At 32.2% G+C, this 26,481-nt stretch overlaps 5 protein-coding genes and 1 non-coding gene across 7 annotated transcripts; 4 read left to right on the forward strand and 2 right to left on the reverse strand.

The window, feature by feature from the left end:
• Nucleotides 1-6,347: 6,347 nt before the first annotated feature.
• On the reverse strand, nt 6,348-9,432 carry LOC127239649 (uncharacterized). The gene is made up of 2 exons (XM_051257895.1): nt 8,178-9,432; nt 6,348-6,579 (listed from the first exon to the last, which is right to left on the reverse strand). Exons 1-2 carry the CDS (start codon nt 9,041-9,043, stop codon nt 6,573-6,575), a joined length of 873 nt encoding a protein of 290 aa, XP_051113852.1. The 5' UTR covers nt 9,044-9,432; the 3' UTR covers nt 6,348-6,572.
• Nucleotides 9,433-10,269: 837 nt separating this feature from the next.
• Nucleotides 10,270-16,112, forward strand: LOC127239648 (importin subunit alpha-9). 2 transcript variants are annotated; one of them, XM_051257894.1, is made up of 12 exons: nt 10,270-10,321; nt 11,570-11,642; nt 11,906-12,128; nt 12,412-12,565; nt 12,665-12,767; nt 13,629-13,813; nt 14,079-14,158; nt 14,262-14,412; nt 14,932-15,013; nt 15,091-15,149; nt 15,262-15,567; nt 15,763-16,112. In XM_051257894.1, exons 2-12 carry the CDS (start codon nt 11,591-11,593, stop codon nt 15,925-15,927), a joined length of 1,560 nt encoding a protein of 519 aa, XP_051113851.1. In that variant the 5' UTR covers nt 10,270-10,321; nt 11,570-11,590; the 3' UTR covers nt 15,928-16,112. The 2 variants fall into 2 exon arrangements, with proteins under 2 accessions (XP_051113851.1, XP_051113850.1); XM_051257893.1 differs by lacking the exon at nt 10,270-10,321 and having other exon boundaries at nt 11,393-11,642.
• A 77-nt stretch (nt 16,113-16,189) lies between these two features.
• TRNAE-UUC (transfer RNA glutamic acid (anticodon UUC)) lies at nt 16,190-16,261 on the reverse strand. Its single transcript has one exon. It is a non-coding gene; the product is annotated as a tRNA-Glu (tRNA).
• An 87-nt stretch (nt 16,262-16,348) lies between these two features.
• On the forward strand, nt 16,349-21,194 carry LOC127239647 (DEAD-box ATP-dependent RNA helicase 57). The gene is made up of 12 exons (XM_051257892.1): nt 16,349-16,761; nt 16,896-17,010; nt 17,526-17,644; nt 17,814-17,905; nt 18,413-18,509; nt 18,710-18,790; nt 18,877-19,109; nt 19,278-19,472; nt 19,662-19,752; nt 19,997-20,119; nt 20,300-20,450; nt 20,786-21,194. The coding sequence occupies exons 1-12, from the start codon at nt 16,687-16,689 to the stop codon at nt 20,986-20,988; spliced, it is 1,575 nt and encodes a 524-aa protein (XP_051113849.1). The 5' UTR covers nt 16,349-16,686; the 3' UTR covers nt 20,989-21,194.
• Nucleotides 21,195-21,630: 436 nt separating this feature from the next.
• Nucleotides 21,631-23,113, forward strand: LOC127239943 (protein OSB2, chloroplastic-like). The gene has a single exon (XM_051258329.1). The coding sequence runs from the start codon at nt 21,803-21,805 to the stop codon at nt 23,111-23,113; it is 1,311 nt and encodes a 436-aa protein (XP_051114286.1). The 5' UTR covers nt 21,631-21,802.
• A 677-nt stretch (nt 23,114-23,790) lies between these two features.
• On the forward strand, nt 23,791-25,355 carry LOC127239944 (beta-1,4-xylosyltransferase IRX9). Its single transcript, XM_051258330.1, has 3 exons — nt 23,791-24,482; nt 24,687-24,927; nt 25,058-25,355. Exons 1-3 carry the CDS (start codon nt 23,791-23,793, stop codon nt 25,166-25,168), a joined length of 1,044 nt encoding a protein of 347 aa, XP_051114287.1. The 3' UTR covers nt 25,169-25,355.
• The last annotated feature ends 1,126 nt before the right edge of the window (nt 25,356-26,481 follow it).

The raw sequence follows: 26,481 nt of genomic DNA on the forward strand, positions 1-26,481 counted from the left end.
AATTAAAAAAATAATAATAATACTGTAACTAATATTATGGTGCCCAAAATTAAATTTAAGTTGTATTTTTTTGGTTGAGTTTAAGAAAATTTGGTTTGAAAATAATGTTTGATGGAATGTTTTATAAGAGAAAAAATGTATATTTTTCTAAAAACGCATAGTCAAATAGTAAAATTTGAGAAAATTAAAATAAAGAAAAATACCCTTAAATATATTGTCACACTCTACGCCATAAAATATCATTTTTAATTTACAACGCATCAAAACATAATTATATATTTTTTTTAAATTTATTAGTTAATACACTAATAATAATACTCCCTCGTAATTGAAACCAATAAATAGATGATAAAACTAAAAAGAAAGTACAACACACATTAGGATATCAAGAAATAAATAACAACACCCCCACAAATTTATTAATATTTTGCAAATATCCTATTATAATAACAAAATATCATACTTCATATTCTTTACAGAAAGAGCCTTTCAATATTCAAAATTGTCAATAAAGAATGTAAAATTAACAAAAATAGACTAAAAGGAGATGAGTTCAGATAAATTAGACAAAAGTAAATAAATAAATAAAATCAAATCGTACCGACATCTGACCAATTTAATTAACAACGACAATATTGCGTTAAATATAAAAAATAAAAAATAAATGATTTTAAATTGTGTTGTTGTAACTAAATTAATGCTATCGTATAATGTTTACCGACACTAATTGATGCGATTATTTAACCCCATCTCACGAGTAAATAAATAACAAGAAAACATAATAAAAAAGTATATCAATACATGATCATTACAAAAGTATATTAAAAAAGTTGTATTCTACACATAATCAATGGGTAAAAAAATATTTTATGGGATCCAAGGACATGTGACATAATAATAATAATTTGTACTAACTACATGATTAGTCCTACAAAAGGGCTATAGATAAAATATTAAAAAAAAAAAAGTGCATTCTTGGAAATCACTGAAAAAAGTCAATTGCATAAGAAATTATTAGAATCAAACATTGGATGCATAAATATTAACCTGAATGAACATTCCTGAGGTAAAATACAACTAAATAAGGAAGTATAAGCTCACACAACCCTACGACTCCCACAACACCTCCTCTGTCTATTTCTAGGACAAATCCATCCACACGAACCAACGATTGTCACCCAATGGATTTCCGATACCCAAGCAAACTATGGCCACCGCATCGGCGGGCTACACTTGTAGTGGAGTGGCGTCCTTATTACACATCCGATCAAAATCCGGTGGCGACACTGCAGCTAGGGATGTCAACGGTGCGGGTTCAGGACGGGTTCTGCAGGCTCGAGATCCGCCGCTAGAAAATATTAGGCTCTGACACCCGCCCCGCACCGCTTCCACCCGGCCTCAAGACCCACCCCGCCGAGTTCGGAGCCAACCCAGCAAACCCGTTTTTTTAAATAATATATTTTTATTATATAAATGTACATATACATTAGTTATAATAATTTAAAAAAATATCCTGGTTGGGGCGGGTTTTTAATAAAACCCGTAACTCGCCCCGAACCCCGGGTTTAAAATTTTAAATCCACAATCCGCCCCAAAATATATTATTTAGACCCGAATCCGCCTCACTAAAAACAGATTCGGGGCGGGTCCGGGACTAACCCGTCTCATTTGACATCCCTAAGTGCAGCTAAGCATCAGAGACCGGTATCTCATTTTCCAGCCCCTCTGATTCCAAACTCTCTCTCGAATTTTCTATCAAACGCTAACTACAAATTTGTGGAGATGTTGGAGTACGATTACGGTGTGATCTAAATCAACAGAGCTATGGGAACAATTAGGGCACAAACGTAACATTTAGCATCGTCTCAACCATTTATTTTAATTTTTTTTTAAAAAGAAAATATATCAAAGCACTTTATTTTAAAAAATTTATTTATAACTAAGATACTAAAATCGCACATCTTTTTATTTTTTAAAAAAAAAAAATTTATTTTATAGCTAAGTTATTAAAAAAATATGGGAAAAAATCAATTTTGATCCCAATATAATTAAAATTAATCAATTTTGGTCCCAATATAATCAAAATTTATCAATTTTGGTCTCAATATAAAAAACTCATCAATTTTGGTCCCAATATAAACAATTTCAATCAATTTTGGTCCTATTATAAACAATTTTTATCAATTTTTGTCCCACCATTAAAAAACTAACGGAAATTGCTGACGTGGACATGACGGAGGTGACGTGGCAGTTGACCTGCAAAGTGCACGGCCATAATAAATATTCAATCAAACACCCTAATAAAAAATAGGGTAAACTATTTTTTTTGTCTCGTAATTGGATCTCCTTATTATTTTAGTCTCGTAAGTGAAGTCTGTCGCAAACTAGTCCTATAAGTGAAAATTTTTTTGTTGTTTTAGTCCTCTGGCGTCGAAGACTCCCGCGTGGCTCGTCGGAAGCCATGTGTCCGCCAAGTCAGTGACACATGGCGGGCACGTGGATTTTATTATTTTTTTAATTTTCTTTCAATTGAAAAAAAAAATTAAAAGACGAATAAAATTTTAAAAAAAATTAAAATCAATTTTAAAAAAATGAAAAAATAAAATAAAATAAAATCCATGTGTGCGTCAGATGTCGCTGACCTGGCGGACACGTAGCCTCTGGAGAGCCATGCATGCGTCTCCGGCGCCGGAGGACTAAAACAACGAAATTTTTTCACTTATGGAACTAGTTTGCGACATGCTCCACTTACGGGATTAAAATAATAAATGGGTCCAATTACGTGACTAAAAAAATAGTTTACCCTAAAAGATATTTGATATGCTTTATGATTGATATTATTAAAAAATATATCAAGTATATATACACATCAACACACTATATATTCTACAATCTTATCAAAATTTAACAATTTAACAAAAAATTATTTTTTATATTCAACACACTTCTAATAGCGAATATAAAAATATATATATCTCAATTAAATTTACAAATAAATATTCTATTTATCCCACTTTAATATATACATCCTTTCATTTTTATCCGTCCCGGTTAACATATACATTTTTTTTTAGTAACTATGGATCCAATTTTTTGTTTCAAATACCTCTGTTACATGCTATCTCTCTCTGACAAATAAGTTATCCCTTTTCGAATGGATAGAATTTATTATATATATTCATTATTTTTATATTATATTATTTATTTTTATATTAATTATGTAATTATCAATATTACATATAAAAAGAAAAAAAATTCTCTTTCAAATAAAAATTCTCTTTCAAATTATTATACTAAACAAATAAATCATCTATCTTTCCGTATAATTTATTTATATTTTCTATATTCGTTTGTATTTTAATTTTATAATTTATAATCTTTTTAATTTTATTTAGATTAACTAGTTTTATTAATTTAATTTATAATAAAAAAGTTACAAATAAACAACTTATTTATTAATTATACTATTGCCTAAATTTTTATATTTAACAAAATACCTGACAAATACGGAGTTTTTTGTTTTGTGTTTTGAACTTTAGGGAGTATTTGGTAATGTAAATATATATATATATATATATATGACATTAAATTATTGGACTTGTATTCGATGATAGAATATATATTAAATATTTTGTGTAGATTTATGTTATTATCCCTCGTCCTAGGTTGTCTTTTATTTTTTGCACGTAAATTTTTTAATATTAGTATTATAATGAGTTATAGTGAAAAAGACGAAAATGCCTCTATTAGTATTGTGTAATATAAAAGTAATGACATTTGTATAATATAGTGTAAGTTAGAAGGGTATTTAATACTTTAGGTAGGTAGTACAATGACTAAATTATGAAATGGTAACCTTGTTTTGGGACGGACGAAAATGGAAAATGACAATCTTTCAATGGAACGGAGTGAGTATTATTTTTATAATATTAATCAAAAAATTTGTCAAATTTTTTTATTGGATGAACAATCATGTACTAACATGAATAAATTGATAATTGACTAAGAATTTAAGAGTGTGTTTGTTTAGTGAAATTATTTGAAAAAAATATTTTTTATATAAAATATAAAAATTATGTAAATAATATAAAAATAATAAATATGTGTAATATATATATATATATATTTAGAGATATGTTTAGAAATTTGTGAAAGAACACACCCTAAAACATTTTAAATGATAAATGGGATAATTAAATGAGTATTAATATTGAAGATATTTGCTTTGTTTACATAATAATTTTTTTAAAAAATTGATATTATTTACTTTTTAAAAAATATCATATCAAATTTAAATTTTTTATTATTTTTAAATTTCTAAAATTTCCAAAATCTCCAAAAGCCACTATGAGTAATGGGTAGGGCTGGCAAACGGATCACGTCGGGTCAGCTTAAACGGGTTACGAAACCTTTGACCTGAATCTGATTCATTTAATTAAATGGGTTGATATTTGCAACCTTAACCTGACTGTAACTCATATAACCCGTTTAAATCTAAACTTTTAAAATTTTAATTTAAAAATACAATTTATACTAACAAATTTTTTAAATGCATAATATATATACATGTTAAAGCAAAAAATTATTTATTCATATCATGAAACCGATATTCAAGAATTGAATTAACAAACATTACATAATAGTACACAACACAATCCTTTATTTTTTATTGTTTATTTTTATAAAATTGACCATAAATATTAAATTGTATTGATAAAATTTAAAAAATATATTTAAATTTAAAATAATATTAATTAAACAGGTTAGACGGATTATTTTCAGGTCGAAAATATAAACCTTAACCTGACCCATTTAATTAAATGGGTTAAATGAGTTTGACCCAATTATTAATTGGATCGAAAATCTCAATCCAAATCCAACTATTTCAGGTCAAGTTCAGGTCCGGTTAATTTTTGCTAGTGCATTGAATCGGCATTTTGAAAAATTAAATTAAACGGAGGGTGGTGTAGCTATGAGACCATCGTGGCCGTCGAAAAGGAATCCAACGCTGGCGATGGCGAACAGTATTAATTGTAGAAAGCTCCACAAAAGAGCAATTGGTTGAACGTCTCCTTCATCAATATTACTGTCGATTAAACACTTTCAGTTTCGTATCCAAAAAAAGATAGTTACAATTTTATTTTGTAAATGTTTGATTATTTATGTTACCGTTTCTAATTCATGTGAATATATTAATTTGTGGTTTTCTTTTTATCTAATATAAAAATAAAATAAAATAAAATATTTATCTTTATTTTTATAGCATTTACAATCAATTTTATATTTGAAATATAATACTCCATCTGTTCCAATATAATATTCTTGTTCATTTTTATCCATAAAAAAGCAATAGTCTCATTTTCATAAATAATCATATCACCATAAAATTATCCATAATTTTTCATTATTATTACACAATTGTCACTACTTTTTACACTAATATACTCACAAGGGCAATAAAGTAATTTATCTTTACATTTTACCAACTATCACTGTAATATCAATATTCTTTAAATCTTATGTCCAACACAGTAAGACTGTATTTTTTGGACAGAGGGAGTATCAACAATCATTTATATCAAATTAAATAATTATTCAAATTCAAAATTTTTAATATTCAAAACTCAAACAAAATCCCTAACCTAACACATTCATAGCATTCATAGCTATAATAATAGCTAAAATTTTAGTATTATTATTTTGTTTGTTCCATATAATTTATCAATTTTTTTTTTATCTGTTTCACATAATTTATTTTTGAAAATATAATTATACACATTAATTTTATTTTAAAATTTATAATTTATAATATTTTTATTTTAATTAAATTATTTAGTCAATCTAATATATTTTTTAATTACTTGCTAATTTAGTAATATCTAGGAATTCGTAACTCAACTAAAATTGCTAATTTAGTAATATCTAGGAATTCGTAACTCAACTAAAATTGCTAATTTAATAATATTTAGGAATTCGTAACTCAACTAAAATTGCTAATTTAATAATATCTAGAAATTCGTAATTCAGCTAAAATTGACAAATTAGTTAACATGCAAAGAGTACTCTCTCTGTCCCAATACATCCCAATATAATAATTTTGTTTATTATTTTTGTCCGTCCCAAAACAATAGCCTTATTTTTATAAATAATCTATCACTGTATAACTACCCTTACTCTTTGGGTGTGTTTGTTTGGGGGTTTGTATGATGTGATATAAATAGGGTTTGATGTGATGTTTTGAATGTAAAATTGATTTTTAGTATAATATAAAAAATGAAAAATAGGTGTTTGATTTGATGTTTTTGGGGGGAAAAAATTGGATGAATAGTGAAAATCTACCAAAATCCTTCAAACAAACACACCCTTTCATTATTATTACACAATTGCCACTATATTTTACACTAATACACTCACAAAGACAAAAATATTTTTTATCTATATTTTTTACTCACTGTTAATATAATATCAATATTCCTTAAATCTCGTACCGAATATAACCATACTATTGTTTAGGGACGGGGGGAGGAGTATTATTTATGCTGTCAACAGTCAGTCCCATGTGCATGCGTAAGTTAATATCTGCAACAATAAAAACGGTCAATAAATAGAAGTAACTCGTGGCTGTGCCTATAAGAATCCCAAATTTGTTGTTTCGTTATTGAACTAATTAATAATAATACTAATTTAATTAAATTAATTTATATTTTTTAACTATATAAAAAATTAATAAATTTGTCGAAAATAAAAATAAATATTTTTTTATGAAATGAAAAAAAAAGAAAAAAAAAAAAAAAAGTCGACCGGACAAAAAAGGAGTATTATTATTTATGTACCATACTTTCATAAACGTAACATTAAATAATCATTTCATTACAATAGGCTTTTTAAGAATAAAAAAATTTTAAACTTAAAAAAACATCTATATAACAGATTAATTTATATATATAATATATGTGTGTGATATAATTACAATTTAAAATTGATTTGAAATAAAAAATTAATTTAAATTTTTGTATAAATAGGAGTAATATTCGAGGAGATCACAGTTCAAAATATTATTTTTATTATTTTTACATGTTAAATTAAAAAATATCAATTTTTTAATACAGTAAAAATACTTTATATACAAATATCAAAAAATATTTTTTTTACATAATTTACAAAAATATATTAAATTTTTTTACAAACTTTCACTGTCCCAAGAAATACTAATACTTTTTAATCAATTAAAAAAAATAAATGACCGTTTTACAATGTAACAAACGAAGTATATATTTTTATCGAAACATGTACTAGTTTCATCCACTTAAAATAGTAGACATTTATTTGGATGGGACAAAGTTTGACGAAAATTTTGATATGTAAAAATTACTTGCACTCTATGATGTGTAAAATGTGATGTATCTATGTAAATAAAAATATATACATATATTTGTTGAGTAATGGGATCATACATATTAACAAGTGGATGAAGAAATACTTCAACCATTTAAGTATATTAGTAATAAAATTTTAAAAAAAATGTAAAAAATGTTATGACTCATTGCATTTTTTATAGTTGTCATTTGTTGCTTTTGCCAAGTCATCTGTTCAACAACTCATTGCATTATTATAAGTGTCATTATATTATGATGACACACATCTAATTTTAATGACTAATTGAATTGAAAATAACTTATAAATAAGCACTGTAATTAATAAAAATAAAATGATAGAATTTAGTCTCACTTTATCTTTCTTCTCTCGGTTCTCTCTCCATCAATCCCTATATCTCTATCTAAATTATATACACACCTATACATATATATATATATTATATTATTACTATAATATTATTACTATACTTATATTTGATATTCTCTCTGTCCAAAAAAAAAATATATATACAATTATTTTTAATATGGGCAGTTAAAAATAATGTAATGACATTTTTGTTCTTATTTTTTAGTGTAAAAGTAATGATGTGATGTAAAGTAGGGGGGTATTTGTGAAAAAAAAGTAAGGTATTTAATGAAACTTTTACTTTGTAATTGGACGTTCCAAAATAAAACATATATATTTTCTAATTTTTTTTTTGTTTTTTTTTTTCATTTGAATGGTAAGCAGCAGCAAAGTCACAATTAGCCTAAACAGTATATATAAATTCAAACTCTTTGAATGTTAAATGAAGAAATTACTTGGAACTATGCAAAGAACAAAGAAGGCTCTGCTCCACTGTGCTGCCGAATCTTCTCTGCCGCCAAAAACTGGTCTCTGGATTCAGCCTTTCCCCTGTTTTTGCCGGCTCCGATTTACATCTTGTCAGCAGCAATGGGTGGATTGCATCAACGGTGATTCCCTTCGATTCGTCGACGCAATTACTCGTTGAATTCCGCATTTCGTTTGTATTTTCATGGCTAACCCTAGTTTTTGATTCAACAGGCATTTTCGAGCCCTCTGGTTTCGCATTAGTTGCAGTTTCGGCGTCGCGGAATGGAGAGCCCCAAATTCTGCCGGCCAGGGATGAAGATCTGTACGGAGCGGATCTGCACCTCGTCAAAATTAGGGCATTTGTCGGTACGGAAATCGAATCGGTTTTGGTTTCTGACTGCGGAAGGCGCGGATTTTGCGGTAATGAATTGTTCTTCTGATCGGAATAGGTCGAAATTGAATTCTTCGTTGTGTCGATTTCCGTGCAGTAGCTCGATTTCGAAAATAATCCGCAGTTGCAGAATATTCGCCGGAAAATCCCTTTCTGGCGCCGGAACCCTAGGGAGAGATTTCCGGTGGTCCTCCTAAACAGCCAGCTGCGGCGGCGGTTGCCGGAGGTGGTTTTGGCGTTGGATTTGGCGGTTCTGACCTGGCCGAAGCAAGTGACCTTCGGGGAAGACGGTTCCTGAGCCGTTTCGGCAGCGCTTCTTTTGGTGCGGATGTAGAACATAGGGCTGGAACGTGATCTTCCTCTGCTTCTACTGGCTGTGTTGGTCCTCGAGAATCTCAGTAATGGCGGCGGGAAATTCTCTGCTCTGTTTGGACTCGAAATCGGCATTGGTATACCTTTCATCTTTTGGTTAGTTCCTAATACGCAGGAGATTGATTCTTCTTGACTAGACTATCGAAGCACCTTAAAAAATTGCAGAGAGAGAAATTCTCTGGTTCTTGATTATCTGAAATTTGTCTTTCTCTCACTATATCTGTGTGTATGTGGCTGTGGGAGAGAGACGACAATGGCTGTTTTTCAAGAAATTCCCTTGCGTTGTTCTTGTGTGAGAATTTGCAGAATTTTTTTGTTTCCTTTTCTCTTTTGTTGTTTTTTGGGATGAATAGATGGGTTAGGCTTTTCTTGCATTTACACCCATTTATTACTCTCTCTCTAGATCTCTCTCTCTCTCTACATGGAATTGAATATTTGTGTTTCAGTTCCTATTCAGCTTTATTTCTTTCTGTACTGTTTTTGTTGCAGGGAAGTTGAACCAAAATTTGACTATCATTGAAAAAAGGGCTGTTCTTGAAATGGAGGGATGGTATTTATTTTAAATGATATCAAGTTTGTTTAGATAGAGTTTTTCGAAATTTTTGAAGACTTGGAAGTATGAAAATAAATAAATAATATATTAGTATTTGATGTGATATTTTTTTGAAAAATGAATAATATCAAATGAGTAAAAAAAAAAAATTACTTATATAAACAGAGTTAATTATTTAATATAATATAAATAAATATTTAATATGATTGTATATTGAAATTGTTGTGCTCAATGATGCTGATGGGTTGTAATATAAATTTAATTCAAAATAAAATGTTAACTTAAAATTTTTATTTAAATAATAATTTTTTCTTTTTTTTTTCTTTTGTATGTTTCATTAAAAGATACTCTTTTTCGTCAAATTCTACATAATTTGTTATTTTTATAAATGTTTATAGTATTTTAAATTTTAAATTTATAATTTTTTAATCTATTAAACTATTATTTTAATTTTAAAATATAATTTTTTTACTAATATACTTTTTAATTATTTATTAATTATATTTTACATGAATTCTCGTATCTACATTAATACGCCCGTATTATCTAGGACGGAATGACTAATAATTTTTTATTTTTAATAAATTTATTTAATAAATATAATTATTTATGTGGGTGGAAATTGGGGTTTTGTGGGAAATGTGAGGAAGAGGACAGTTTGATTTGAAGTGTAAACTAGTCCTAGTTGTTTTTTTGCGAGTGGATTGATTATGGTTGTGGTAGGCCACGTTTTGAACTTGATCAAATTTTGGATCTAAATAAAAGGCCGTACCATACCAAGCTGGCTTGCTGGTGGAGACCAAATGTCACCTTAGGTACGTACACGCACTTATGGTTATGTCATATGTGTGTTCTTTTATTTTCCTTTTCTTCTAATCCAAGCCCACCGCAGGCTTTTACATGGCTTTCCAACATTAACAAATAAAATGGCTTTAGAATATAGGGTTCCTTAACTTTATGATACTTTCTTATATCAAATTTTTATTATTTAATATTTTTTTCTCTTAAAAAAATTAAATTACATTTATTTTTTTATTATTTATATTATATGAAAAATTAATTTTACGATCAAAATATCATATTAATACTTACTTATAATTAAATTAAATTAAATTAAAATGTATAACTTTTTTTTGACATGATAAGTGGGACGTAGAGAGTATATTTTAAATTTCTAAAAATTAACATATGTCTAAAAAATACTATAAATTAAAAAACACTTTAAATTAAATTTTTATTTTTTATGTTATATTAAAATTTAATTATATATTATATTGAGATATTTTAGATATTTAGTAAATTTATATTTATATTTGATCTTATCCATAGATTAGATTACGAATGTATCGAATCTGTTTTTGTATAATCTGAATAGACAATTTTATTATTTCTCCCAAAATTTATAAGATATTATATTAGTGAAAAGACTATTAGGATGTAAATTGAAATTCCACAAAATTTTCAAAAAATTCTCAATCCAAAACTTTTGTGGTGTGTTTGTTTGGGGAATGGATTTAATTTTTACTATATATCCCTTTTTTTTCCAAAAATATCAAATCAAACACTTATTTTTATTTTTTATATTATACTAAAAGTTAATTTTACATTTAAACATCACATCAACACCTATTTATATCACATTATACAACTATTTAAATTCAAAATTTTTGAGTTCAAATCCCAACTCAAAATCCAAAACCCCAAAACAAACACACCCCAAATGGATGAAGTATATACGGTGTGTTTTCCTTGTACATCTTATAAATTTATTTAATGTTTAATTTAATTTTTATACTAAGAAAAATTGAACTAATCTTACAAACAAAACAAGCAAGGCTGTCAAAAGTATTTTTTCAAGGCTCACATGTTTTTAGGGAAATGTTTGAAATGAACAAAAAAGGGTCAACCTAAACGCAGCCTTAAATATCTCCCTTTGATTTGGTCCCCCAATTCGGACAAACCCACCACCTTCTTTGGCCGGCGATCTCCCCAACCCTCCGGTGGGCTGAAATTCAAACATTTCCCTCCGGCGCGGGTTTTCAATTGCTTGTTTTTGCCGTCAGGAAGCCGAAAGGATCGAAGTGATGGCAGAAGATACTTCAACGCCGCACAAAAGAGCACCCATGAAGTCATCAGGCAAACTTCATTCTCTGTTCCTTATGCATTTCTATGGCGCGACTGAAAGCAGTTACTAGTTTGTTTGAAGATGCTATAGTCATTTCGGGCGAGCATATTATTTTTTAGTACCTCTGCGAGGGTTTTGCTGTATCTTTACTGTTATTTTGGAACGATACGATTGTTTGGTTAGATTCTTCAATTGATTTGAGTGAGTAGCAGTTATTGTATGTTTTTTGTTCTTTGATTTTTCGAATGAGGATGTATTGGCTTCTGTTTTTCAGTTGGAAGTGTTGCGGTGCAGAGGAGACGGGAAATTGCAGTATCGGTAGGGAAGGAAAGGAGAGAAGCTTTAATGCGATCAAAGCGTCTGTGCAGACAGGGCGTTAGCAATGAGGATGCAGACTCTGCTATTGATGAAACAATGGAGACCGATGAAGAGCAATCAGTTTTGGTGGATCAGACGTTGAAAGCAGTAGAAGACTTGAAACACGCCATTGGATATCAGTATGCTGAATTACCTTTTCATTTTCTCGAGTTTATCCACATTCTGATGGTTGGTAGTATCTTGTGTTCATATATATATATGTATATATATCATCCAAATTGAACATTATCTTGAATTCTTATTCATATATATTAATCATGCTACTGCACATTTGGTTAAATTTAGGGACTGCAGGAAAGTAGTTTTATATGTTTTTTGAAATATATTCTATTTATTAGTTAGAATCGTTTGAGATCGTTTGATGGGGAAATGTGGGTTGTATAAACATTTTCTGTCACCTAGGGGAAAAGGAGCAATACATAAAAGAGTTAGTGCTCTTCGGCAGTTAAGACGACTGTTATCAAAATCGGAATGCCCACCAGTTGAAGCTGCTCTCAATGTTGGAGCAATGTCTACCCTAATTCAGTGCCTTTCCTTTGGTTCACCTGATGAGCAGGTTTGAGAATTTGTGCTAATTTCTATGTGAAGGGTTATAAAAGTTTATTGTCAATTGAGTGGCCTTTTGATGGTAAATTTTGTGAAATGGTACAAATAGTTACTCGAGGCAGCTTGGTGTCTGACAAATATAGCAGCTGGAAAACCAGAAGAAACCAAAGCGTTGTTGCCTGCATTACCATTACTTATTGCTCATATGGGAGGTTGGTATTTTACGGGTGTTTTATTTTGTTTTAATTTTTGTATTTCTTGATTCCTCATATCTAGGGCATTTGAGCTTTGGTTTTATTGGATGGTAATGATGCATAAAATTGGTGGGTTCATTGCTTACACTTGGTTCACGAATTAGCCAAGCTTAATTGGGTAGACAAGCATTTTCTTCTCTTGCATGACCTTTTGTAAGTGTGGGATTCATCATCTTGGAGGTTGTCTTTGTGTCTTGTGATCTAATCAAGCACTATATAAATCGTATTGAAGCTGGGTTGATTCTTTTGATATTATTAAATTCCAGGCAATTGCTACACTGCTATCCTTAAATGTCTTAATCCAAGCCACTTCAGATAACCTTTGGTGTGACTAAGATAATGATTGGAAAAGATTCATCTTGGCTTAGAAAACTGTATTCCAATTGTTCCAGAAACTACTTTATTTTGTATCTCCCCAAAAATATTTAGGGTGGTTTGTTGTCACTGAGATTGGAGATTTATTCTAGCATATAAAATAATTTGGAAGGGAGAGACTGTTGGTTCCAACCTGCTCGTTGGAACTTCCTACCTATATTACTGTGGATGATAAGTAGATGGTTATGATGGTTGTGTCGCCGTTGTTCTTGGGTTTATGAACCATCTATTCTGCCCATTTGTTATCTTCTGTCGTTCGTGTAAACGAAGATGGATCATTGATCTCTCTCTCTCCCCAGCTCTCCTTATGTGTGTGGTTATATTATCCAGATTAATCCTATATAACATAAGAGGTTCACCAACGCAGTCATTATTCATTCATGATAATTTCTGTAGTGATCTTCTACATTCTCTTTAAATGTCAAGAAACTAACTGCGTTGCAGAAAAAAGTCCGCTCCCTGTTGCAGAGCAATGTGCGTGGGCACTGGGAAATGTTGCTGGTGAAGGCGAGGAGCTAAGGAACATTTTGCTATCGCAAGGAGCTTTACAGCCTCTCGCAAGGATGATGCTGCCAAACAAGGGGTCAACTGTGAGAACAGCTGCTTGGGCATTATCAAACTTAATTAAGGTGAAGCATGTTCTGAGCTGCACGTGTTTGCATCAATTTTAAAATTTTGCCTTATTAATATGACAACGATATATAATATCAACTTTAGAATGGTCGTTTTCTTGTTATTTTCAAAGTCTGCATCAGCTTATGCCGCCATCTTGCATTGTATTTTTACTATATATAACTACTCTGTTGGTACCTTGGTCCTGAAACGGTGCAGCTTAGTTTTGAAAGTCTACTTTCTTCATTTGAGATATATGCATGGCTTGCTATATTTGTGCAGGGACCAAGCGGAAAAGCTGCAACAGATTTAATAAGGATTGATGGTGTTCTTAGTGCGATTCTTCGACACCTGAAGAGGGGGTGAGTACTAAACTTTGTGTTTGTTAATCAATATTTGAATACTTAAATTTGTTTTTCACACTTGTATGGAGTTCTTTCATAATTTATTTTCTGAATTAATCAGGGAAGAGGAATTGGCAACCGAGGTAGCATGGGTGGTTGTGTATCTCACTGCTCTGTCCAAAGTTGCTACCAGTATGCTAGCAAAAAGCGATCTTCTGCAAATACTTGTAGAGAGATTGGAATCTTCAAATAGCTTCCAACTTCTTATTCCGGTAATGGGCTATAACTAGCTTATATTCTAATAGAATATTTTGTTCAAATGCTGCTTAAAATGTATTGAGTAAATCTAATATACTAACGGTATATTTGAGTGCTAAAACATGTTGTAAGCCTCTCTTCTAGATCTATTTTTAATTTGATATACTTTTAATCCATAATGAGCACACATAAAATAGGGGCTAGTACTTGTTTTATCTGATTCTCAATATACACACACTATCAGAAACATTAACTGGCTGATTAAATATGACCATGGAAATATCCAATATCCGTACAATATTTTCTTGTTAGCAATATTTATTTCAAATGGCATCTTTCAGAGTTTGTAGATTTCAGTGAGAAAATCTGTGAGCTGCAAGAATGCTGCTTACTCTTGCACTAATATATTTGAATTGATAAAGAATCACTGAATATCGCCATTCTCCACAACCTGAATGTTACTGTGCTTTTAGAGTTCATTTAGGTTCTTACTATGTCATGATGTTGGGCGTGCTGCTTTTTATGATATACAGGTGTTGCGGGGTTTAGGTAACATGGTTGCTGGCGACGCTTATGTAACTGATAATATTCTTATTGTCGGGCATGAGATCACAGGTGAATCCAATTCAGTATCTTGTTGTATGTTAAGAGATGCCCCCTATGCTGACACTTTTCATTTTCTAACCCTGCAGCAAATTTAAACAAAGCAATTATCAAATGTTTGAAAAGCGAACATCGTGTCTTAAAAAAGGTGGTGTGAAAATATTCTTGCCTGGAATCATCTTGATCAGATTCAGATTAATACAGCTACTGCTATTTTTTGTAGTGTGAATATCTGATGTGTCTGTCTGTGTAACTTTCAGGAATCCGCTTGGGTGCTGTCTAATTTAGCTGCTGGTTCTATTGATCATAAAAAATATATACATTCTAGTGATGCTGTGCCCACATTAATACATCTGCTGTCTAATGCGCCATTCGATATAAGAAAGGAAGTGGCATATGTTCTTGGTAACCTCTGTGTTGCACCTGCTGAAGACACTGGAAGACCAAAGTTGATTCTTGATCACCTAGTTTCTCTTGTCAGAAGTGGGTCTCTCAGTGGTTTCCTCGACTTGATTAGATCTGCAGATATAGAGGCTGCCCGACTCGGTCTTCAGTTCACAGAACTGGTAAGCAAACTCTGACTATCACCATCGATCATGAAGCCTTGACGACAATTTTCCATATACTGGTTGTCATTAAAATTGAAAAAATGAGCTGATATGAAATCAGTCTTTTTACAACATGACCAAAAAAAAAAAAACTCTCATATCATGGTTTGAACCTAGCATTGATGTCAAAAAAATATGCCCCTTATCCCACAGGTTCTAAGGGGAATCCCAAATGGCGAAGGGCCGAAGCTTGTTGAGGAAGAGGATGGAATCGAGGCGATGGAAAGATTCCAGTTTCATGAAAACGAAGAGCTAAGAAACATGGCGAATGAGCTAATTGACAAGTACTTCGGTGAGGATTATAAGTTGGATTCATAGAAACTAGTTGATGTGAATTGAATTATGTTGTTGGCATTCGAACATTGAAATCTTGGTTGTGTTAAAAGTCAAAGCTTTTTCTTGGTGGAGCGTGTATTTGTTGTTAGTGGTAATTATTTAAAACAGACTACTCTCGGCTACTTCTAACGTTTACTAGTGTGGTAATTTTGTGTTTTTATTGTTCAGAGAGATGTGCATTGATTTCTTCTTATGTGTAAAGATTTGGTTGGTAAAAATAAAAATTTGATGGCAGGTGAAAAAATTCCGTTGCCGGGAATCGAACCCGGGTCTCCTGGGTGAAAGCCAGATATCCTAACCGCTGGACGACAACGGAATTGTTGATGTTTGTAGTGTAAATTAATCTATGTAATTGTAACCTTGGATGAGTATATATTATATAATAATTAATCTTTTTGATTAGGAATGGGCCTAAACTCAAGTCCAAGAAGAAAGTGGGTCTTGTAAGCCCTCTCTGTCGTGGTGTCGCCGGATTCCTCCAGGGTTCTCTCTCTCTAGGATTTTTTCCACTCCTCTCTCTAGTCACAGGAAGGCATTGGAATTTGGAACTGTTTTCTGGTGGGGTGGCGGTGGAACTGCTCCGGCAGGACGGGATCAGTGCTGAAATTGTGTTGCCGGGCTGCACCTGCTGTTTGATTGAGACTTGCTGCTTGTGGGTTGCAGCGGCGGTGAGACCCAAAAATCAATTTGTAGTCCCGAAGGTTTGGTTAAGTATTGCTGATTTGTTCGGTACGACTGGTAATGGACTCCTCGTTTCTCTTCGCTGGGATCACATTCAATCGGAAGAAATTTGCCAATGATTTTTCCAGGTTCAAGGTGAATTTATTGTATAGTACCTAATCTTCGTTAAATTTTCGATACATGAGGTTCTTCGTTGTTACCGTTGTGACTTAAATCGATTTATTTGTACTATTTTTTTGCTTATCAATTGTTATTGAACTCGAAATTAGGAGAAGAAAGAAAGTGATGATGTGGTGGAAAATGCGAACTTAGTTGGGTATGAGAGTATGGCCATGGAGGAGGGCATTTCAGATAGAAAGAGAAAGAGAAAGGCTGGTGCCTCAGGTAAACTTTAATTGAGGGGTTTGACACTGTAGAAAAGGAAGGATATCTTGTTAAACAATGTTTTTTTGTTGGTGTTCAGTTCAGCTAGATAAGCAGATTTTTTTATCTTATTTATTTCATTTTATTTAAATTTAAATTTAAATTCAATTAATAATTGTAATTGTTAATTATTAGAATAGATTTATATTAAAAAAATTAGAATGATGTATAATATTCTAAAGAGATATATATATTTATTAAATATAAAAATATCAATTTAACTTGTTAACAAATACTATCTAACATTAGTTCGAACCGGTTCACTAATATATCGAACTAAAATTTATATTCGCGTTCGATTTGTTTAGTTTAGCGAACGAGTTTTTAATAAGCAAACTGAGCTGAGTTCGTGAACACCTTGTTTGCTTTACAGCTCTAGATAACACATATTGTGTGTAGTGTATACTATCGAATTTTCTTGTTAGCTAAGAATTAACGAGCTAAACTTTTTCATATCCCATTCCTTTGGTTTTCAGACCCAGTTGAAGGATTCAGTCTGTTTAAAAAGTCGAAATCAGAGGGTGTAGCTGGTGAAGGAAAGCATGATGAAGATGAGCTTTTACAACAGAAGAAGGAATATCATAGGCAGTTGGAGGTTCAATCTTATTCATTTGCTGCTATTTTATTCTAAATATTTGAATGATATAATCCAATTTGAATTGTAGTCAATAAAAGAAAATGTTTGAGTCTGCATTGATTTTGTATTAAAGTTTTATCAAGGTAATATATCTCAATCTTTGTCTGTCATTGTTCTTGGTTTATAGAGGGATGCTCTTTTACGGAAGAGGCATAATATTCATGTGTCAAGGAGCAATATACCATCTCCGCTTCAAGACTTTGAGGATTTGAGATCTAGGTAATAACTGATCCTTTTGATATTTGGTATGGGTTCAAATTTGCTTCAGTTTTTGCTTGCTTAGTTTCCGCTACTTAAGCATTGGCTTTCGCTGTTGTATCCTAAGAATGCAAGACGTATACATAATATACATTTTTTCGCTAAATATAGTAAAAGATATAGGGATATTTGAAGTATACTAGTGTATCTGTAATGTGACTATTCAGGACAGCATTTTAAAATATAGACATGAATGGGATTTCTGGAAAATATGTATTTAAAAAATAAAAGTGAATGAAATTACTAATTTACTCAATGAAGTTGGTTAAACTTCACTGTTTTGTAGGTCCTGCACTTATACATGGTTGAACATTCCTTTCAATTCTAATATGTACCTTTGCCAGTTTGTTGCTGTATCTGGACCCAAATGCTTTATTCTAATTAATATCATCACTCATCAAGTACATAATATTTGTCCTTTCCCTATATTATTATCACCAAAATTAATTTAATAATCATCCTGTGCAGGTATAAGTGCAAACCTTACCTTTTACGGAACTTGATGGAACTGGGTTTTAAGGAGCCAACACCAATCCAAAGGCAGGCTATTCCCGTCTTATTATCCGTATGTCAAATATTTGAGCTGTTTGTTATATGTTCCTCACTTTTTTTTCTTCTCTATGGAATTGTCTGGGAACTTTTGTGAAATATAACGCTCCTCTAAATCCTGTTGCTATTTGAGTGTATCCAGGCCCAATATATTTTGTGTTATATGAACATGTGTGTGCACAAAACTTTTATATGGTAACATTGTATCTTCTCCAGGGAATGGAGTGCTTTGCATGTGCCCCTACTGGTTCAGGCAAAACCTTTGCATTTGTCTGCCCGATCCTTATGAAACTCAAGGTATCTAAGATACAATAAAATTCTTGACAGGTATATTTATTATATTTGTCAAAGTTATTGCTAAATTATCTCTTTCCAATTATAAGCATGCTTCGAAAGATGGTATACGGGCTGTGATTCTGTGCCCTACACGGGAGCTAGCAGCCCAGACAGCAAGAGAATGCAACAAGTTGGCAAAAGGGAAGAAGTTTTACATTAAGTTAATGACTAAGCAGCTGGCTAAAGGAGCTGATTTTTCAAAACTGCATTGTGATATTCTCATATCTACTCCTTTCCGGGTGCAGTTTGCTCTCCGAAAAAGAAAACTTGATTTAAGCAAGTAAGATATATTCTCTACTGGTTTTGCAGCTTCAATTATGCAATGCATCTTGATATACTATTTTTAGATATTAATTACTCCCTTGATCCATGAAATAGATAAATGAAAGTTTAAAACCATGGTTCTGCTTAAACATGTAACACATTTTACCCTCTCTATTACGTTTAGGGTCGAATTTCTTGTCCTGGATGAATCCGACAAGCTTTTTGAGTTAGGATTGGTTGAGCAGGTTGATGCGGTCGTCAAAGCATGCTCCAACCCTTCAATCTTGCGCTCGTTGTTCAGTGCTACTTTGCCTGATACTGTTGAAGAGCTTGCGCGTACCATTATGCATGATGCTGTCCGTGTTATCATTGGGAGAAAGTAACTAACTTTTTTGCATTATATATTGTATATTATGTTTATCATTTTTTGATGGGATATGTACAAACAATAACTATTGTCAATTAATATGTAGAAGTATGTATTTACTGATAGCCAATATCAAGATGGTATCTGTTGGATATGTTTTCCCACCAGGTTCGTGACGGGTTGTTTTTTTATTTTGAACAGGAACTCTGCTTCCGAATCAATAAAGCAAAAGCTCGTATTTGTAGGAAGTGAGGAGGGGAAACTCCTTGCTCTTCGTCTTAATTTTGCTGAGGTATGCATCTTACAAGCAAAGTTATTTTTCTTCGTCTTTATTTAATGTTTGGCCTGATTAAAGATGTATATATGTATTTTTTGATCTCATCAAATATGTTATAGAGGGATCTTTCTCCTACCTATTACACTCGTTATTGTTCATATTTGTAATTTTATTGTCGATGCCTCGAAGGCGCTACTTTTGCTAGTAGAATGAAGATTGTCATTTTGTCACAACGTACTGATTTAAATGGTTATTTCAGAGCTTGAACCCACCAGTTCTACTTTTTGTCCAAAACAAGGAGCGAGCCAAAGAACTCTACAATGAACTGAAGTACGAAGACTTTAGAGCTGATGTCATCCATGCCGATCTTTCCCAAATACAGGTAGTATTCTTTCTCATGTCTGAATCGAATATTAAGTGTACAGAGTGGGGACAGGAAATCCACGGTTCTTCCGGAACGGAGCAAAATATTAATTGTTACTGTATTTCAAGATGGTGGGTTTTTAGCTTTGCACAGAACTGATGTTTTGCTTGATGCATCATTATAAAAATTTAAATGCAGAGAGAAGATGCTGTCAGTAACTTCCGGTCGGGGAAGACTTGGGTCTTGATTGCCACTGATGTTATTGCCCGTGGCATGGACTTCAAAGGCGTCAATTGTGTCATTAACTACGATTTCCCTGATTCACCTGCAGCTTACATTCATAGGATTGGTATGTTGATCTCTATGTTTCTTGCGGCCCGAGCTTTTATTATCGTCTGCTTGGCCCTGCACGGCTTTAGGGGTTGCTTTGTTTACTTGCTACTGCTTTCTACCTACCAATATCCAATTTAATCTAGCTTCCTGCGAGATCTCTACCTTCTATTAATATCTGTGTTTCATTGCTTCAAATACGAGTAAATGGAGTCATTGGTGGGAAGTTTACTCAACCCGAAAAAATAGGACTAAGAATGCTCTTCAGACATTTTACCTGTAGTTCCTTATCTGTATTTGGATTGAAGTATTTATTGGTCGAGCTTTAATAAAGATGTTTCCCTTTGTGTAAAGGTCGATCTGGAAGGGCCGGGAGGAGTGGGGAAGCCATAACCTTTTACACTGAAGCTGATGTGCCGTTCCTGCGGAATGTGGCCAATGTTATGAAAGCCTCCGGGTGCGAAGTTCCCGAATGGATCATGTCTCTGCCCAAGAAAAAATGGAGGAAGCATAGGCCGCAGAGGGAATCAATTTCTTCTACCAAATCTCAAGATTAGGATTGATATTTACATGAAAAAAAATAAAAAAAATGAAGAAAGAAAGAAAGATATTGAGAGCCTTCAATTTTGTTGTGAATCCCTATTCAATAGGGCCTTTTTTTGTTGTGCTTAACATAGATTGTTTATTTATTCTTGTTTGACATGTTCTAATTTAATTCCTGAAAATTTTTGTTAATGTTTGATGAGGTGATGCTTTGGTTAGAGATTGTTGCCTTGTGAATTGTGTGTTTTGGGTTAGAATTAGTTCAACTGATATTTGAGAATATTTTGTTTTAGTTAAAATAATATTTTAGCTCATTTTATAAAAAAAAAAAATAGAAAAATGAATATTAAAGTTTAGTTAGTAACTAAATATAACGTAGATATAACATGGTAGTATTTATTGTAAAGAAATATTAAATAAATAATAATAATTAGATATTATATCTTTTAAACGTAATAACGAGGTAAATATAGTAATTAAAAAAGTAAATTGAGAGTATTTTTAAAAATGAATTATATTTTATTGTTATTTAAATTTATGTAATAATTTATTTTAATAAACAATTTCATCACTTGTAATTTTATTATCTTCTTAAGAAATAATAATCCATTTGACGGGAAAACTTCTATGAGTGTATTAACAATTCAAAAAAAATGTGGAAGGCAAACAGACTAACAGAGCCATAGCATTCTGGCTGAGTCGGCATTAATGCTATCCGCTATCTTCGTCTTCGGTCCTCGCTACGTCTTCTACAAATAACAAATCTCACTAAACCCTAAAGTTTCTTCTGCACTGATTATTTCTTTAGTAACATTTCTTCTACGCGGCATGAATTTACTCGCCAGATCGAAATCATTGACCAGGATTAGGTCTTTTGTCGTCAGACAACTGGATTTGTATTCCACGAAAACTGCCGATTCGATCCCCAAAACCGTGAAGTTAACCAGAGCTAGAACACAGAAAGCTTCTGGATCGTCGAAGTTTTCTCAGGGAGTCAAGAAGCAGAATGAGGCGCGAACAGTTTGGCCGAGGCCAACGAGCATTCCATACCAAGCAAAAATGGCTAACTCCTTGAATTTGATAGGCTACGTCAAAGCTCCAGTACGATTCGACGCAGCTGCTGATGGGAAGCACTTCGCCGCCGTTTTGATTTCTCCGGAAAATAGCGATGGTGAGAAAAGTTCCTCGCTCATTCCTGTTGTGTGCGAAGGGGATTTGGCTCACGCCGTCGCTTATCATGTGAAGGAGAATGATCGCGTCTTCGTGTCGGGGCAATTGCGTGCAGAACCGTTAGGGTTTACTTTTAGCGATAGCGTTGGGGGGTTGCATGTTGTGACGGAAAATCTTAAATATGTTGAAGGCATTGATTCTGGTAACGATTTGGATGTGCAAATTGGGAAGCAGAGCTCTGGAAAAAGTGAGGAAGTCAGAAAATCGATGGATAAACATGATCTTAATTTGATTGTTCAACACTTGTTTGATCATCTGAAGAGTATACTGATCGAAAAGGACAATGCTGAAGCTGTTGAAGTTAAACCAGCTGAAGAAGGAGATGAGAACAAGCAGAGGACAGATAGGGATGAATCTTGGAACAATCTGCTGATAAGATCCCATGAGTGGTGGGATTTTCGATCTCACAAAGCTAATGGATTGGTGAAAAGAAAATTCCCGGATTTTAGGCACAAGAACACCGGCAAGGGACTTTGGATCAATACAGCGCCGGAGTGGGCATTGCTGCAGATTAAAATGTTGAAGTTTGATGTTAAGTCTATGGAAGCGAATCCGGTTGAGGGAGGTGGGAATAAAAGTGAGTATAGCTCTAAGAAAGCGAATCCTGTCGAGGGAGGTGGGAAAAAAAGTGAGAATAAGTTTATGAAAGCGAATCCGGTCAAGGGAGGTGGGAAGAAGAGTGAGAATAAAAGGGAAGATTCATGGAAGCATTTGGTGGAGAATCCGAAGAAATGGTGGGATAATAGATTGACAAAGAAATCCTCGAAATGGCCGGACTTTAAGCATAAAGAGACTGGTGAAGCTCTGTGGTTGCAAACTGCCCCTGATCAGATATTGTCAAAGTTGCCGACATTAGAAGATGGCAAAAATGCTTCGAATGGCAAGAAGAAGAATGGACGTACACCTTGAGGTCTATCTTTAATCGGGAGTATGGTGTGCTCTAGGTTTTGTAAGTAGTTATGATCTCCCTTTTCCGTTAGTTTTGATGCATAGACTTGTGTTCTAATGAGCTCTTCTGATTGTAGGAACCTGTGATCTTTTCAATTTGATCTCTTTTTATTGATAGTTATTATAATCTTCGAGGTGACTTGATAACAACATTATTGAACAATTTTTTAGTAACACTTTTGTACCAAAATCCCAACAATTTATGTTATAAATTCTCCCTCTTATGTTTTGAATTTGAAGTTTTTGGGCTGTGTGGACTTTAATTGTTTAGTGATGATGAAGCAGACAGTGTGTAAACTTCTTAAGAAGGAATTAATTCACTGTCAAGATTAGTATTTTACAATCCAAACTATTTGGTGTTATTCTTTTCAAAATAAATTTAGGTGTATGAATGCACATCTCAACTACTATTTGGTGCAGAAAGCAATATTATATTTTCATATCTTATGTTTCAAGTCATTGCTTTGTGAAGCAAAGCTGAGTGTTTGCTATATGATTGAATTTACCTACAAGGGATTCTTGATTATTTCTCGAATCCCGCCGTTTTTTGCTTCTTTTTTCAAAAACATATAACATCCTGCAGGCTAGGGATCGAACGAGCGAACGATCTCTATTTTCTTTTTGTCGTTTTTAGGATTATGGGATCGCAGGAGAGATCGAAGAAGAAGGTACACTTGTGGAAGAAAGCCATAGTTCATTTTTTGTTGTGCTTTGTTATGGGTTTCTTCACAGGTTTTGCGCCGACGGGCAAGTCGTCGATATTCTCGAGCCATGTGACAATGTCCCTCTCGGCCAGCCAGCCGGTGGAAGTCTTTCATCAGCCAAGGACTGAAAACTTCAACCGAAGTTTGTTGGATGATTCGGAGCCTGTTTCCGGGAAAAGCCATGGTGTAAAAGGAGCAGTGATTCGGAAAGACGACGACCACGACGAAGAAGACGAGGATAAACAACAGCAAAAAGGGAGTGAGGATTTGTCTGCGAGACGACTAGTGATCGTTGTTACGCCGACAAGTACCAAGGACAAGCTTCGAACAGTGCTGTTGAGGAGGCTGGCGAACACGTTGAAGTTAGTGGCTCCGCCGCTGCTGTGGATCGTGATCGAGCAGAAATCCGATGGCTCCCGAGTCTCGGAGATCCTGCGGAGAACCGGGATCATGTACAGACACGTCGTATTCGGCGAGAATTTCACCGACGCGAGTTCGGAAATGGATCATCAGAGGAACATTGCGCTGAATCACATCGAGCACCACCGCCTCAGCGGGATAGTTCACTTTGCAGGGCTATCCAATGTTTACGATCTCAGTTTCTTCGACGAGATCAGAGCCGTCGAGTGAGTTTCCTTCTTTTGATTCCAATCCTTTCCTCATCAGTCCATGTATACATATTATGTTTCATTCTCGTATTTTAAAAACTATTGTATAAAATTATTTTTTTGAAATTTTATGCAATATTTTGTAAAGTACGAGAAAGCTTCTTGCAATTTCCTACAATTTTTACTTCAATATTATCGTGTCTGACTTGTGTTTTCTTGCAGGGCGTTTGGGACATGGCCAATGGCGAGATTATCGGCAAACAGGAAGAGGGTTGTAATAGAAGGACCGGTGTGCGATTCTTCCGAAGTATTGGGATGGCATTTGAAGAGAAGGAAAAATTCGACAGGCGCGGATGCCACAACGCCTCGTCGCATCCATATATCGAGCTTTGCGTTCAATAGCTCCATTCTTTGGGATCCCGAGAGATGGGGCCGGACATCGTCTGCTCAAGACACTTCCCAGGTTTCTGACTCTCTCTCGACTTCCTCGGCCTTCTTTACATGACTGTCTGTTCCTAACATTGAAATTTCGAGCTTGATTGCGTTAAGGTGTGATTAGAATGGATAAAATAATTTCGATATAATTGGTGCAGAGTTCGCTGAAGTTTTTAAGAGAAGGAGTTCTTGAAGAAGAATCGAAGCTGAAGGGAATTCCTGCAGAGGGTTGCTCTAAAGTTCTGCTATGGGATCTCAATATTTCTTAGATTTTACAAAAATATTATATATAGAAAGAAGAGAATTGATTCATTACATTAAATTTTAGGATATTTTAGCAAAAATTAATAATATGGTAACAAAATTTGTATAATTTTCAATGTTGTAAACTTATAATTTTGTAATGTGGATTGTAAATGATCATATTGTTTGCAATATTCGAAATTCAATTTTATATTTCGGTTTTGTTTCCTTTAGCTTTATAGCTATTAATATAGTTTTATAAATATTTAGAGTTTGTTCTATTGTAATTTTAAACTAAAATAACACTAATTATTTTAAAAAATTGTCATATTAAAATATTATTTAAACAAAAATTAAAATTAAATATATTTTATTTCAAATCAATTTTAAATTACAATCAAATAAATTCTAGTTTACTTTAAATACATATAATACTAATATTTTTAAAATTTCGTACAAAAAAATAAACGGATAGACAATACGAGAGGAGAATATCTTATTAGAGTGTGTTCGTCTATGAGTTTTTTCAAAAATTTATTATTCATCAATTTTTTTTTTAAAATTTCAAATCAAATATTTATTTTTATTTTTTATATTATGTTAAAAATTATTTTTATATTTAAAATATAAAATCACACAAGGACATAGGAAACACGAGACACTTTTATAATGCATTATTTTTATTGTTTTTACTTATTTATTTTATTATTATTATTATTATTATTATTGTTATTATTTGTATTAATATGATTTGTTTTTGCTGTGTTTTGAATTTAAAATTATCAATATTTATTTAATATGATTTTTAATAAAAATATATTTTATTTGTCCCATAAAAAAGAATATTATTTATTTTTTATATATAATTCTTTTTAATATAAGTATTATATTAATTATAGTAAAAAAATAGAAATATTATTTTAATTATAAAGTAAAAATGGTGCAAATATAATTTTATTTTTGTATTTTAGTATAAAAATAATTATGTAAAATAAAATATAAATATTTATAAAAAATAAACAAAAAAATTAATATTTATTAACTTTTTATTTATTTTGGGAGTTGCAGGGGTTGTGTGCGGTTGTCCACGCTATATATATGAAATCTGCTTATGTTTTGGTTGGATTTTTTATTTGAAATTTGAATATTAAACTTTTAAAATTAAAATATAATATAAATAGATATTGATAAGATATTTTATATATAAAATAATTTTTTGATATATTATAAAAACATAATAATAAGTAATTTTTGATATTTTTTTAGAAAAAAATAAAAATAAAAAATTTCAAAAAAATTCAAAAATCTAGTAATTTATTTCATTGTCAGTGTTGGTAGA

The sequence above is a fragment of the Andrographis paniculata genome, unplaced genomic scaffold, assembly GCF_009805555.1.
Source record: "Andrographis paniculata isolate CXL003 unplaced genomic scaffold, ASM980555v1 Contig78END, whole genome shotgun sequence".
Classification (NCBI taxonomy): Eukaryota; Viridiplantae; Streptophyta; class Magnoliopsida; order Lamiales; family Acanthaceae; genus Andrographis; species Andrographis paniculata.

Coding starts and splice junctions, on each gene's coding strand:
- LOC127239649 (XM_051257895.1), bottom strand. CDS start 9,043: ATGAAAGGTATACCAATGCCGATTTCGAGTCCAAACAGAGCAGAGAAT.
- LOC127239648 (XM_051257894.1), top strand. CDS start 11,591: ATGGCAGAAGATACTTCAACGCCGCACAAAAGAGCACCCATGAAGTCA. Junction 14,413..14,931: donor GCTTCCAACTTCTTATTCCG/GTAATGGGCTAT, acceptor TATGATATACAG/GTGTTGCGGGGTTTAGGTAA. Junction 15,150..15,261: donor AACATCGTGTCTTAAAAAAG/GTGGTGTGAAAA, acceptor TGTAACTTTCAG/GAATCCGCTTGGGTGCTGTC.
- LOC127239943 (XM_051258329.1), top strand. CDS start 21,803: ATGAATTTACTCGCCAGATCGAAATCATTGACCAGGATTAGGTCTTTT.
- LOC127239944 (XM_051258330.1), top strand. CDS start 23,791: ATGGGATCGCAGGAGAGATCGAAGAAGAAGGTACACTTGTGGAAGAAA. Junction 24,483..24,686: donor GACGAGATCAGAGCCGTCGA/GTGAGTTTCCTT, acceptor GTTTTCTTGCAG/GGCGTTTGGGACATGGCCAA. Junction 24,928..25,057: donor CTGCTCAAGACACTTCCCAG/GTTTCTGACTCT, acceptor TAATTGGTGCAG/AGTTCGCTGAAGTTTTTAAG.
- LOC127239647 (XM_051257892.1), top strand. CDS start 16,687: ATGGACTCCTCGTTTCTCTTCGCTGGGATCACATTCAATCGGAAGAAA. Junction 19,110..19,277: donor AGAAAACTTGATTTAAGCAA/GTAAGATATATT, acceptor TATTACGTTTAG/GGTCGAATTTCTTGTCCTGG. Junction 19,473..19,661: donor CGTGTTATCATTGGGAGAAA/GTAACTAACTTT, acceptor TATTTTGAACAG/GAACTCTGCTTCCGAATCAA.